The sequence below is a fragment of the Gopherus flavomarginatus genome, chromosome 1 (genome assembly GCF_025201925.1).
Source record: "Gopherus flavomarginatus isolate rGopFla2 chromosome 1, rGopFla2.mat.asm, whole genome shotgun sequence".
Taxonomy (NCBI): Eukaryota; Metazoa; Chordata; order Testudines; family Testudinidae; genus Gopherus; species Gopherus flavomarginatus.
In genome coordinates, this window is record NC_066617.1 from 114,868,010 (window position 1) to 114,881,738 (window position 13,729).

Below are 13,729 nucleotides of genomic sequence, written 5' to 3' on the forward strand. Positions count from 1 at the left end.
CTGTGCTATAAGGAAGAACCTACTTGGATTCACACAAGAGCCATGAGTCCTATTCATTGCATGATATTCAATTGTTACTTTTCTTCCCCGTGGAGGAAGTCAGGGAGCTAGTCCTTTTCTGCACTGCACAGTCCCTCTGTCCTTGGCGCTCAGGCTGCTGCCAGCTCAGGGGCCAAGTGCGCTGATTTGTGCAATACTGGGCAGCAGACTGAGACCCACCCAACTCATTACCCCCAACTCCCCCCAGCTGGGAGGGAGCAGAGCCAGGCGCTGTAGCCCTGCCCCCCCCCCCCACTACCCCATAGGAGATGCAGGGGAACAAAAGAGGTGCTGGGGGTCATGCGCCCCCCAATAACGGTAAACTCGTCACGTGGGGGGCGGGGAGGACGCGTGGTGGGGGCCGGAGGACGGGGCAGATGGGCGGGGGAGAGGAGCCGCCGATTGGCAGGAGGGCGGTGACCTCACATGAAGGCTCCGCCCCTTCCCTCGTTTCTCCCGGCCGGCGGGGCGGGAGGAGGGTATATAAGGGGGGAGGCGGGCAGCAGGGCGGGCCGGAGCTTGCTCGGCTAGTGAGGTGAGGAGGCGCCGGGAGGGAGGAGTTTATCGCGCCGCCGCCTTCTCCTCAGCCCCGCGGTGGCAGCAGCGGACTCAGGCGGCGGCGCTGCTGAATCCGGGAACCAGCTGCAGCGGCCCGTGCCTGGCGCTATGGGTGGGGATGGCGGCGGCGGCTGCAGCATCTTCTCTCCCCCTTCCCCCCGGCGATCCCGGGGCTCCTCTCCCTGGCCCCCCGCGCGCTCCTTCGCACGCCCCCGAGCGCTGGGTGTCGCCCGCCCTGCGCGCACAGGGAGCTCGTCCTGCAGCGGGTCCTTGCGCTCAAGTTCCCCGTTCCAGGGAGGGTTCCGTGGGGTCCCGTGTGTTGGTGATAGGGGTGGCGGCGCCGGCTATCGAGGCTTCCTCTCTCCTTCTCCTCTAGTGCTATGGGATGGGTGTGAGCCCAGGGCTGGGGGGACAGAGCTGCTCCCCCCTTGGCACCCTTTCGTGGCAGGCGCTGACAACAAGCGCATGGACGATTGCAAGTTTCCTCCTTAGCTCTGTAGATTATCATGAGGGGGAGCAGTGGTGCTTAATATCAGCCGGTACTTTGCACGCCCAACTCTATTGCAGGTGGCTTGAAAAGGGAAGGGGAATCTGCTATTGTCCCTATACATTCAGTTTGGGGTTCCTGTGTGAGTCCCTTCCCTTACAAGGGCTTGGCCTGGTGGTTACAAGCAAAGTTAAGAATGAGCCTGATTGGTCATTACTAAAGACCTGTAGGTTGTGAATGTTGTATAGAAATGCCTACTGCTTTCAAGGTTAAATCCCTTTCCCTCCTCCGAAACTTGTTTTCTTGTTGCAGCCTAAAGATATTCTTGGGCTGTGGATGTAGGCTGATTTTTCTCAAGGATGTTGCTGCTGCTTTGGCTTTAGGGCTAATGCTTTCTTTTTACTAGGCATCTCTTCTGCTCTCATCAGTTGGATTTTAAAATGTGCATTGTTTTATCAAAATGTTTTCTTGGGTTGCTTATAAGGTCATGAAGGTAAGGAGAGAACTGTATCAAACCACTTTAATAGGAGTTCAGAGGGAGGAAACTGAATCCTCAGTTACACCAGTTAAATGCATGTTGGGGTTGCCAGGTGGGAGTGGAATCTGCGGTTGCTTACTTGCAGTTTTTTCCTCTGTGATGAGTGCAGGGCACTGGCCTAGTTTTACGTTACACTCGTGTTTCTGGAATCATCCCGCTGCACTGCCTAATACTGCCTGTATGATGGATTTCTGCTGTCTGGATGGGTGGGGAGACTTATACCATGTGAAGTTTCCCCTCTTTTGAAATTTCTGCTTCTGATATTCTCAAGGGAATGAGGGAGAAGAGATGGGGAAGATTCTATGCTTATTTTTATATGGGTCTTTATTTCATGTTTTATTAGTGTAAATACTTACTGTAGTCCTAGGAAAAGGGAAGAGAGAGCTAAACAACCCATTTTTTTTGGCAGGCCCATCCGTTTCAATGGTGCAGCTTTCCCAATCTCCTTTCCGTTGCCCGTCGCCTTCAGGCCACTCGGAAGGGGGGGAGGACAAGAGCATGAAGCCGGCCAAGCAGCAGGTGACGCCTGGCCAACCTGAGGAGAACCAGCCTCCCCTGAGCCCCCTGCAGTCTTCTCTGAATTCTGCTGCCACTCCTTCACAGGCATATGAGACTTACATTGATAATGGACTTATCTGTCTCAAACACAAGATCAGGAATATTGAGAAAAAGAAGGTAACTTATTTCTTTGCTATGCTGAAGAAATTGATAACTTAAACTTGATATTTTGATTAAGCTCCTCAATAGTAAACTTTAAATCCTGCTATAAGAATCTATTTTTATATTTTGCATACCTATAGTGTATATAACGGGTTTGCCGCAACTAGTATAAAAATCAATAAAACCCGTTCATATTCAGCAGCAGTTCTCAGTAAGGTGTCCTCTGTTTGGGATTTTATCAGAGTAATATCTAACACTGTTGATTTTTGTACATTTTGGGTTTTGTTTAGATATATTTGAAAAGAGGAATCAGATTAGTTGTGTTTAAAATTCATATGTCTGTAACCTTGCTGTGTCAAATATGGAAGCAGAGTAAATGTATGCAGATGGCTCGATAAGTCAGCTTCAAACCTCATTTGTTTTCTGCAGTAGTTGGTTTTGCTGTACAGCTGTTGTAGTTTTCAAAGCTTGAATAGTGTGCAAGACAATATGTCTTTAAATTAGATTTACAAGTAGAATTAGTTTAGTTAAAATCTAACCCATAATCAGACTTGTAGAGAACTTTGTATTCTCCTTGTATTGATTATAGGCATCTAATATTAAAATCCAGTGATGCATGTAAAAGAACAGATTAATAAAATTGCTTCCTCTGACTCATAAGTGCAAGGTCATATTAAATATGTATTGCACTTCACTTTTTATAGACTTTGAGGCCTGGACTTCACAGGCATGTAGAATCATGCAAAAAATTATTCAGCTTTTCATCTATCATTTTGATTTTAAAAATTTTGAAGGCTCTGTTAAAAAGCTTAAGTCTGTAAAGGAACTGTCACTTTGAAGGACTCAAGAGGGGCACTTTTTTGTGGCTTAGTGTAGGTAAATGTCAGACAACCGGATAATTCATAGGATTGCAACTGGAATGTTTGATTGAGATGGCGCTGCATTGTCAAGCTGTTTTCACATGTAACTTTCAAACACTTGGGAAGAATCTTTTTCTGCAAGTTCATTGAAAATCAGCTTGGTTTTTTTTTTTTTGCACCAGAGTTCAAACTTTTCATATTTTTGTGCTCTAAAATACCTTTTACTTCAAACCTGTATTTGGCTAAATAACATGGGATATGCGTAGCTCATGTGTAAGGCAGTAGCCTAGTGCTCTTTCTTCTGTTGAAGTTTTTACTCCATAGCTTTAATTTCTTTAAAGCTATTCCACATACTTTACAGTGTTAATCCAAGGTTAAATTATTTGTGCAGATGGTATTTCCCTGGTATCCTTGATTCTTCCCTTGCATGTGCATTACAGTAGTCATAGTCATGCAAAAATCAGTATAAATTAATATTCAAATAGTTAAGAGGATGCATTCTTTTCCTTATCTGCTTATGCTCATAGTATTGGTACATATCAGTAATTAACATTTTATTTGGCTGCATACCCTCAAGGGGTAGTACTTGTTACTGTGGTTCATAGTACTGAATTTCTTAACTTGTGCAAGTCTGAAGTTTGCAAAACTTATTAAGGCTAATGAAAAAGGAATCTTTATAGCTTTAGTATATAACGAATTAGTCAGAAATTTAGCAGAAATAATGTGTAGTCCCTGCATTGAATATCTTTCTAAGGTAAACTAGATACACAGGTAATCATGAGAGAGGAAAGAGCAGGATGAGGATTATAAAAAAGATTCTAAATATACTGTATATAGAACCTTGAAAGATTCTCAGGCCAAAAAACCCAAAGATAAGGTAGTCGGAATAGGAGCCTATACTGGAGTGTAGTTCAGCTATGGAGAGCTAGACAAAAGTGAGATTTGAAGGAGTCAAGGCACCTATGTTACAGATAAAGGAAGCTAGTAAAGGCCTAGGAAGCAATAGGAAAGGCATGATAGTGCAAGTGAGACCAAGGAGACAACAAGATAAGAAGAAATGGCAGGCCATAAAGTAGGTAGTAATGGCTTAAATATACGCAGAGTTGTGCAGTGCCTTGAAAGAGAAGCTTGAATTTGATGGGGGAAAATGGACAGAACCAGTGACATTATTTTTAGCTGCAGCATGTCAACTTAAGCCCAGGATATACATGGAAAAGCTGAATTTCTTTCCACGATGTTTGAATAATCAGTATATAATAGATGACTGATTGTAAATCTTTTCTTCATAGCTCAAACTTGAAGACTACAGGGATCGCCTGAAGAAGGGAGAAGCCCTCAATCAGGACCAGTTGGTGAGTTTGCTTACCTGTCTTGGTAAATAGTTTTGTGTAGAGTAATATTTGAAAGCTTCAGACATGTTGAAGATGAGGGTGAAGTTGCTGAGGAATCCTATTGCAGAACTATTGTGGCAACTTCTATAAAGCTAGCATTGCTAAGCACCACCAGAAAGCTTGCATAATGGTATTCACAAAGCAAAATGAAATAAGCTTGCTTGTTGTAGATGAGCTGAAAAGTGACAGTTATGCATTGCCCTAAAATTTATCCTGTTTTAACTTTCAAATTGGGTATTGAGGTAAACAAAGATCATTCCAGAGCAAGTGCCAAGTTCCATTTCTTTAAGCACATGATCTCCACCTGTCACTAAGTGCCTGTTATGCTTTCAACCTGTCATCTGCAATCTTTGGGGTGGTATCCATAAAGGGTTTGTCCACATTGGGGAAATTACATCATGTTAAAACATAACTGTCAGTTGTGGTAACTAACACATGATAAATATGGCTTAGCACTTGGTGTAGACAGGGACACTGGTAACTGATCCAACTGACAATAGCTGGTCATGGCTAACCTTAAATTAAGCCTAGTGTTCAAGTAATCCTAATGTCTTGTTTTCTGAACTCTTCAAGGTTGTGTTTTAACATGGTATAACTTCAGTGTAGACAAGTGCCCTGAGGCAGCAAAGCATTCCTGAGGCAGCCCATATAGCCTTGGCAGCAGAATTATCCCAAGGTGGCCTATTGGCCTAAAGGTCAAGAGCAGAGTCATGGGTGGTTGTCCCAGTGTGATCAGTGAATATCTTCCATCGGCAGAGAGGAGTCCAGGTGGAGACTTCATTGATGCAACCGGACTGTTGTTGCACCCCAACAGTTAACCTTTATACAGGAAGCCAACTGAGTTACTAGTCTAATGGAGGACATAGATACTGCTGCAAAGGGAAACAGTACACAATCAGTAGAAGGCTGAGAAATACAACCTTCGGCATATATTTTTTTAATTGTCCCATGTTAAATGCTGTTGGTATTTTTTCTGATCAAAATGGATGGCAGCATGCTCATATGTAGAATGTCAGATCAGAAGTTATACTAAGAAATGTAATGGGAACACTGCGAGTTAATTAGGGGTGACCTAGTTCAGGAAACTAGTTTTAATTTAGTAGAAATTATGTTGCCTGTTTTAAAAGGCAGACATTCTTTGGTTAGCGTGTAGTGCCATTTTCACTGCTCTGCCCTCAATAAGATTGATTTTAAAACTTGCGTAACTAGTTCCAAAATTCCTGAAAGCATGCATTCTTTTGTTAATCTCATTAACTGGCTAGTTCAATCTTCTATGATACAGGGAGTGTAGACAAGTAAAGGGAGGGGGGAAAAATCAAAATTTGAGGGCTTGTTAAACTAGACTCTTTGGTTTATCACTTTGACCATCTGAATGGTCAATTTAGAATGTATGTAATACATAACAATCCCTCTTTAAAATTATGGCTAAAAGATATTTAGCAAACTTGTGACAAAGGTACCAGAATTCATTCTTCATGCCAGTGCTTATTAAATTTCTGCTTATTGGGTTTTGTATCAAATACCACATCGGACTCTTAGCCCTGACTCTTAGCCCTAGTGTATCAGTGCAGCAGCTTTAGATAAGCATTACTGAAATACAAGTATTGTTTACTGTATACTGTCCACGAAAGACAGTTCCTGTCCTGAATTGCTTACAATTGAAAACAAGGGATGAAGGACAAAACAGGCAATGTTTCTTTTAAGTCAGTGATTTTGAAACCCTGGGTTGCAACCTGGGACTGGGTTGTGGCAGCTCTGGTCAGCGCTGCCCACCGGGCCATTAAAAGTCCCATTGGCAGTGCTGCCCAGCTAAGGCAGACTAGTCCCTATGTGTTTCGACATTGCACTGTACCCCAGAAGGGGCCAGCAGCCTGTCTGGCTCCTAGGCGGGTGGGCCATGGGGCTCCATGTTTCCCCCATCCCGAACACTGGCTCTGCACTCCCATTGGCTGGTTCCCAGCCAATATGAGCTGGGGTGGGCAGTGCCTGCAGACAAGAGCTGCCTCGGCCTAGAAGCCACTTCGGGTTTGTGGTTCCAGGACAGGTGGGAAGCCTGCCTCTGCACCCTGGCTGTGCCACTGACTGGGAGCTGCCAGAGGTAACCCTGTGCCCCAATCCCCTGCCCCAGCCCTGAGCCCCCGAAACCCCTCATCCCTGGCCCTACTCCAGAGCCCTGACTTCCTCCTGCATGCCCCAACCCCTTGCCCAGAGCCCCCTCCCACACCCTGAATCACTCATTACTGGCCCTAACCCGCACTCCAACCCTGAGTCCCTCCCACACTCCAAACCTCTCATCCTTCTGCTCTGTTGGGTCATGGGCATCAACAATTTTCTTCAACTGGGTTGCCAGAAAAAAGTTTGAAAACCACTGTTAAGTAATAAATACATGCAAATAATTTTATGGTATAAAGCCTGCTAGAATGAAGACCATTCTGCAGTTAATAATCATTACTAAATACATTAATCTTGTCTTTCTGACCCCTTTTATTCTAAAAATATACTGAAATGGAATAGGTGAGACTTCATTGTCTGGAGTGAAAAGTAGACCTCTTATGTCTATCAAATTGTTCCAGTTACACTTGGAATTGTGTGGGCTAGAGCCTGCTGTTAATGTAAGATTAGAGTTGCTGAGCACTGTTTCCATTGAGATTAATTGGAGTTGAGGCTATTGAGCAGGATTGGGCTCTTGAGGAACTGCTTCTACTCTTCCTGTTTTCTTTAGGATTCAGTAGCCAAACCTATTTTGAGGGTGGTTCTGGAAACACTTTTAAGGGGCTGTATCTAGATAGAGAATTTAGGCTGTGGAATGAAGGAAGGGAACATATAGCACTCCTAATAGTACCATAACACCTAATATGTAAATAATCCCCTTGAATTATTTCCAGTTTGCATATTGCAACACTGAATCTGAAAATGATTAGACAAGTGAAACTAAAACCACTGACTTTCCTTTTTCAATCTGAGATGCAAATATAGTGATGTCAACATTTTACAAGTTACTGTTAACCTAGTGTTAGCTTAGAAGTGGCTTTTTTAACTTTCAGTAATTTAAAAATGAGAACTTAAAAAATTTGGTCTCACTATAGGTCATTTAATAGACAACTAAAAACCAGAAGACTAAGATGACTGAAGTACTGGGAAAGCCCATATCAAATGCGATAGCATTTTGTGTAACAAGCTTTAACCACAGTATAACTTTTTATATTAAATGTAAAAAGTTGTTCTACACCAACCTTATGCTAACTTTCCCTTCTAGGGAAAATTTCTCTTCCCTGCAGCAACAGGACTAAGAAGCTCACATGAGTTTCTTGGATGGAATTTTCATAAATACTAATATTGTGTGTGAGTGCTCCACTTTCATCCTGGCAACTCCACTTCTGGGGGAGAACAGCTTTTACAGTCAGCCATGCATCACCCCAATATTGTATACCCTAAGGGACCAATCAGGTTCATTTAAGGATCTGTCATGCTCCCAACTTTCTTAACAAGTGTGCATATGATGATCAGCTTGTTTCACCAGGGGCTGTTACTTTCAGATTCATCTCTTCTGTTAGTCATGGGCCAAGTCTGTAATAAAACATGCATTTAGTATACACTAGCTTGGGAAGACTGAGCCCTAATGTATGGGGAAAATTCACTCCAAGTGGTGGTCTGTAGCTCCCTATGGATCAAAAGTTTGTGGTTGCCTGTGCCTTAACTGCTCTGCAGGCTGAACAGACTTTCAATGCTGCCATTCTAGCTTTTTATCTCTTAAATATGCAGATTACATTTAATCTAGTTTTCAGGAGACCTCAAATGTTAGCTCTCAGTATATTAAACAAGAAATTATCCATGTTAAACTTACTTTTTTAATGACTCTAGTATGATTTCTCAGTAAGGAAGATGAGGAGCCACTTATTGACTACAAATTAGCCTGAAGTACTGCAAGCTGTTCAGTCTGGTGTCTTGTACACTTCTACATGACTAGGGCTCTGAGGTGCTATGGTAATAAGAGTAATAAATATGATTAACATTTCAGTTTCTTGTATTTCTTGTGCAACTTATATTAAAACTTGTTTCCCTCTTCCTTTTAGCTAATGTGTTTGCATGTGTCTCTAATGTATCAGATTAGGGCAGGAGGTAAAATTTACATTGCAACTTCTGTGTTCATATTCTATTTGTTCCAAAATTAATTTGAGACAGTCATGATGGAGGCTAGTTTCAAAACAAACTTTCTCAAACTTGAGTTCAAGAGCTCTACTTCGTGCTGAGTGGAAACCAAGTAGGGACATCGGTGTTAAATTAACTAGTATTTGCTTGGAGAGCTCACTTCTGTCCAATGCAAGCACTATTATATTGTAGTAGTAACATATTTTCAAAAAGATTACGTGATTAAGGACTCACTTAAAATCATATTTCTAATTGGAAATTGGCTATTGTATATGAGCATGACATCGATATTATATGATCAGATTTGGCCTATTAGGGCCTGGTCTTAAAAATCTTGCCTTAAATGAAGTCGTTAGAATTAAACAGTTGCTAACATACAGTGACATCTCTTAAAATATTATGGGCAGAAATACACATGGATGCTCAAGTAAAATTTCCTAGATAGTTTATCTGTGCTCTGTTAAATTGTTGAACACAATTAAACATGTATCTAAAAGGAAAAGACTGCTTACTTTTATGCAAGTACAATGGATGGCTGTATACTAGCTCTTCTGATTCTAAGTGCTTCTTGCCTTGGTAAATGTCTGACCCAAGTCTAACCAACCCTTAATATTTTACTCTTCTACATATTTTCTTGTAGTTAACTGAACTCTGAGATTGTAAAGAATACAAAACACAGGCTCCCCATTGAGGTGCTCTACAACTGACTTAACAGCATCCCTTTAATCCAATTTTAAAGCTTCACATTATACATTACCAATAGTCTAGACTAACTGCTTTCACTCTGGGTCTCATAATAGCAAAACACTAATCTTTAATTTAGAAATACTGCAGGTACTACTACCTCCAGAGCACTTGCGGAACTTAATAAAACTTGACAGTTCACACTATCGGGGTTGCAGTAAACAAGTTTCATGAAACAGACTTGAGAGTTCAACAACCAGACAGTGTACAGTAAGAGTGATTATTTCAGAGAGGCTCCATTATCTGGTCTTTGAATGAGAACTAAACTTTGATTAGAGGTGTTAGAGAAGCAGACAGGAATTCTTTTTCCAGGCATGACTTCTATAAGTAGACTAATTTCCAAAAGCCTTCTATGAACATGAAGTTAGCTATATTGTACACCTTTTTAAAGGGACATAACTTGAGTTAATTTGAAGTTAAAAGTAGCTTCAGATACTGTTCCCTTGTGAACTTCTGTGATTATAAAATTGCTTTTGTATCTTGATGCATTTTCTCTCACTGCTCTGACATAGTTGCTCTGATGTGAACTTAAGGGAAAGATGAATAATACAAATTTACGATAGTGCCCAAACTTCCCAATCAGGATAAGGTAGCATTGCACTAAGCATCCTATAAACCTGTAGGAAGGGACAGTCCCTGCCCTGGAGAGTTTACAGTTAAGAATATGGGAAAATGGTGGAAGTGTCTGTACAATAGCCAATCCAAACAATGAGTTTCTCACTAACCTCAGGTATGGTAATCTTGGATGTTACTTGTAACAATAGGAAACATTTTCATGTGACGTTACTTAAAAGTTGATATTCTTATAAACAAAATTGAACCTGTAATAAAAGCTGTATAATTTACCCTAATAGTTGAAATAAAGTTTACTATGAGAATGGTTAGGATTTAGCCACAGACTAAACATATATGATAAATGCACTGCTAGCTTGATATCTGCCTATTGCAGGAGGCAGTGGAGAAATATGATGAAGTGGTACACAACTTGGAGTTTGCCAAGGAGCTTCAAAAGACTTTTTCTGGACTTAGCCAAGATGTAAGTAAAACCTACTCTTTTGTGCTCTAAACCTCTGTAAAACAATCAGATACAGGATTGCACAAAGCTTCTGAACTTTTTTGTCTAAGGTACTAATCTAAAAAGATGGAGCTGGTAGTCATGACTCAGATAGTCAGTCCTCATTTTCTAGAATGCAGAGCTTGGATTTCTAGCCTTTTAATTTTGATTTTATGGCTAGGTAACATTAACATGTAGAACAGCAGGATAGCCTCAATCTAATAAACTGTAAAACTGAAATTTTGTCTTGAGTGGTGAAAATGTGGTCAAGGTATAGATCACTTTAGATATTTGCACATACTGTAGCTAGAACATGAAGACCAGTGATTTAAGAGCATCTAGTCTCATAAAACTACCACTCAAATATGTATCCCAAGTGCAGTCAATTTTAGATAACTCCAGGATGTTCTGGTTCAAGTGGATGAGGATTAACTTTTTGGCAGTCTGAGTTTCAGGACTGAATTCTCAATTCTTAGTGGACCAAGTGCAGCTCACTGCAGAAGCTAGATCAGAGGATCGGCAACCTTTCAGAGGTGGTGTGCCGAATCTTCATTTATTCACTCTAATTTAAGGTTTTATGTGCTGGTAATACATTTTAATGTTTTTAGAAGGTCTTTCTCTAAGTCTATAATATATAACTAAACTATTGTTGTATGTACAGTAAATAAGGTTTTTTAAATGTTTAAGAAGCTTCATTTAAAACTAAATTAAAATACAGAGCCCCCCGGACTGGTGGCCAGGACCCAGGCAGTGTGGGTGCCACTGAAAATCAGCTCGTGTGCTGCCTTTGGCACCCGTGCCATAGGTTGCCTACCCCTGAGCTAGATTCTACTTCACCTATATGCAAAAGACAAAACTCAGTTTCCACTCCTGCCAGTCAACTTAGTTTCAGGCACAGAATAAATGGAAAAGTGATGGAAATATTGGGTATGAAGAGCCAAAAACACTAATGCAAAATTACTCAGTATTTGGGGCTCATACACAATGCTCACATTCCAGAACTGGGGCTGTTACTTCACTTTACAAAGCCTTTGCCTATTAGTTGAGACTTTGAGGTTCTCTTGAGTAGAAGTTAGCCTGTTGGTGTTCTGGTAGACATCCTCCTCTTCAAAAGTTCTAATCCAGGGCTGTGAGATAAGGGTACTGCACTTGGTTAGTCATTGCACCGCTATCTCCTTGCCTTATCTGGGATATGAAAGGTTCCATAAAACAGGTCTTGTCATTGGCTAGGTCTAAGCAGTCTTTCTTGGAGGTCTTTCCTCTTGCATTTGTATTGGTTTCAGGTACAACTTAGTCCTTAGGCTAGTGAGAGAGAACAGTGAATGGTAAGAAGAGGTTTAAAAGACTGTTTCTGGAGTACTTGAGTCTAGAAGTTGCTACATGCATAAGTTGGGTTCCTATAGCCATTATTAGTTTCTTAAACCTGTGGATCTAACTTGTACTCCTCTCTGTTTCACTCAAATTGAACTTGTACTGTTTAAGAGGCTTTCCTGTTTTTAAGACTATTTACTTCGCCATGTTGCTGTTACATGTAATTGTATGTTCTTCCCTGGGTATATTAGATCACAAGATGTTTACATGGAAGAGTTAAAAGCTATAATAGCTAGTTATTCCCTTATATTGAAGCATAATCACTGGATTCTCATGTTTTCCTTGTATTTTCTTTTTACTAAGTCTCTGGTTCTGCAAAACTCTAAGCTTAATGTTCCAGAAGTGAGCACTAGGCAAAAGAACTCCTTGTAGCCCTTCCATGTTAAGTGATATTCCTTTATTACACTGCTGCAAATCAAAGTCCTGAAATATTGCTGCTCAATAGTTAAATAGAGCAACTTTGATGTATTTTTACTTAGTTCTGGAATGATTTGGAAATCACTAAATTTTTTTGCTGCAGAACTTGATACAGGTGTGCCACCAAGTGTTGGAGGGACCTTGTCACAGAATACACTGGGGAACTACATGTTACCTAAATGACTTCTGCTATGACTCTTGCAGTTAAATGTTTCTTGGGTCAATACAGGAAAATCAAGCGAGTATTGTGGGTTTCTGGTGTATTATGACAACTAGGAACTTCTGTACTGAAGTATTCTTTCAGTAGTAAATAGGAGTAATGATTTCCTTGCATTTTTGACCATTTTTGAATTCACTGTATAGCATATTCATAATTACATATTTTAACATGTAATTACAATAATGTAAAATCTAGCTGAGAAGGGCAAAATGCCACTGATTCATGATTTTAACTGTATCATGAATTCCATATTCTGCTATGGGAAATTACGTTGTTTTGATTAGCACTCAAAGTAATTTTAACTTCACAGCTTGCAAACCTCAAATACATCACTAGTTTATTATAGATTTCCTCTTTGGCCTAGACTGAAACATAAAGTAACTGGCATCAAGTGAAGGGTTAGAAACAAAGGGTCAGATTTGCAAAGGTATTTAGGCACCTAAAGATTCAGAAACATGCTTAGTGTGATTTACAAAAGTGCCTAAATATGAGTTAGATGCAGTCAGTTGTTACTGGGATTTACGAAAGCATCTTTAGGTGCCGAACTACCTTTGTAAATCTGGTCCTCCAGTTTCTAATTTGCAGTCCAGCACCCAATCAGTTATCATACTCTGTCTAGTGGGCTAACTCACTTTTGTATTCTAACAGCTGCTGAAAGCACAGAGGAAGGCTCAGAGACGGGAGACTATGATGAAGCTTGAAGCAGAGAAGAAAAAGCTGCGTACAGTACTGCAAGTCCAGTATGTGCTGCAGAACTTCACTCAAGAGCATGTTCAGAAAGATTTCAAAGGTGGCTTGAACGGTGCAATATATTTGCCTTCTAAAGAGCTAGACTACCTCATTAGATTTGCAAAACTGACATGCCCAGAAAGAAGTGAGGGCCTGAGGTAGGTTTCCTTTTTTCTCACTAATCAGTCTCCCATGTCGTATAATACAATACTTGTGTAACAACTGTCAAAATAAAATGTATAGCATGTTCTAAAACTTTAAACACAACAGTTTATTGGAACAGCATTTTGGAATCTGGCACATAGTGGGATTATCACTTTATTTGCACATGTGTCATTAACTCTTGGTGTCTGTGTGCCCAGTGCATATAATGGTCAGACTTTTTTCCTTCTGCCATGCTTGTTGGGCAGCTTGAGCTCCCCATGTTGCTATGTGCCACTGCATGCAGATATAAGGGGCGGAGCTATCCCTAAGCCTCTGTTTCTTGCCGCTTGAAACTGTCATTGGAACGC

General features: G+C 41.0%; 1 protein-coding gene across 7 annotated transcripts in view; it reads left to right on the forward strand.

The window, feature by feature from the left end:
• The first annotated feature begins 610 nt into the window (after positions 1-610).
• Positions 611-13,729, forward strand: part of CAPRIN2 (caprin family member 2) — a 59,840-nt gene continuing 46,721 nt past the window's right edge. For 5 of the 7 annotated variants that reach the window (XM_050917991.1, XM_050918000.1, XM_050918006.1 and 2 more), the window contains exons 1-5: positions 611-709; positions 2,032-2,297; positions 4,432-4,494; positions 10,376-10,462; positions 13,137-13,375. In XM_050917991.1, coding sequence (XP_050773948.1) covers positions 706-709; positions 2,032-2,297; positions 4,432-4,494; positions 10,376-10,462; positions 13,137-13,375 — 659 coding nt within the window. In that variant the 5' untranslated portion in view covers positions 611-705. Of the gene's footprint in view, positions 710-1,241; positions 1,578-2,031; positions 2,298-4,431; positions 4,495-10,375; positions 10,463-13,136; positions 13,376-13,729 lie in introns of those variants that run through there. The other 2 variants (XM_050917996.1, XM_050918022.1) reach the window with 2 other exon arrangements.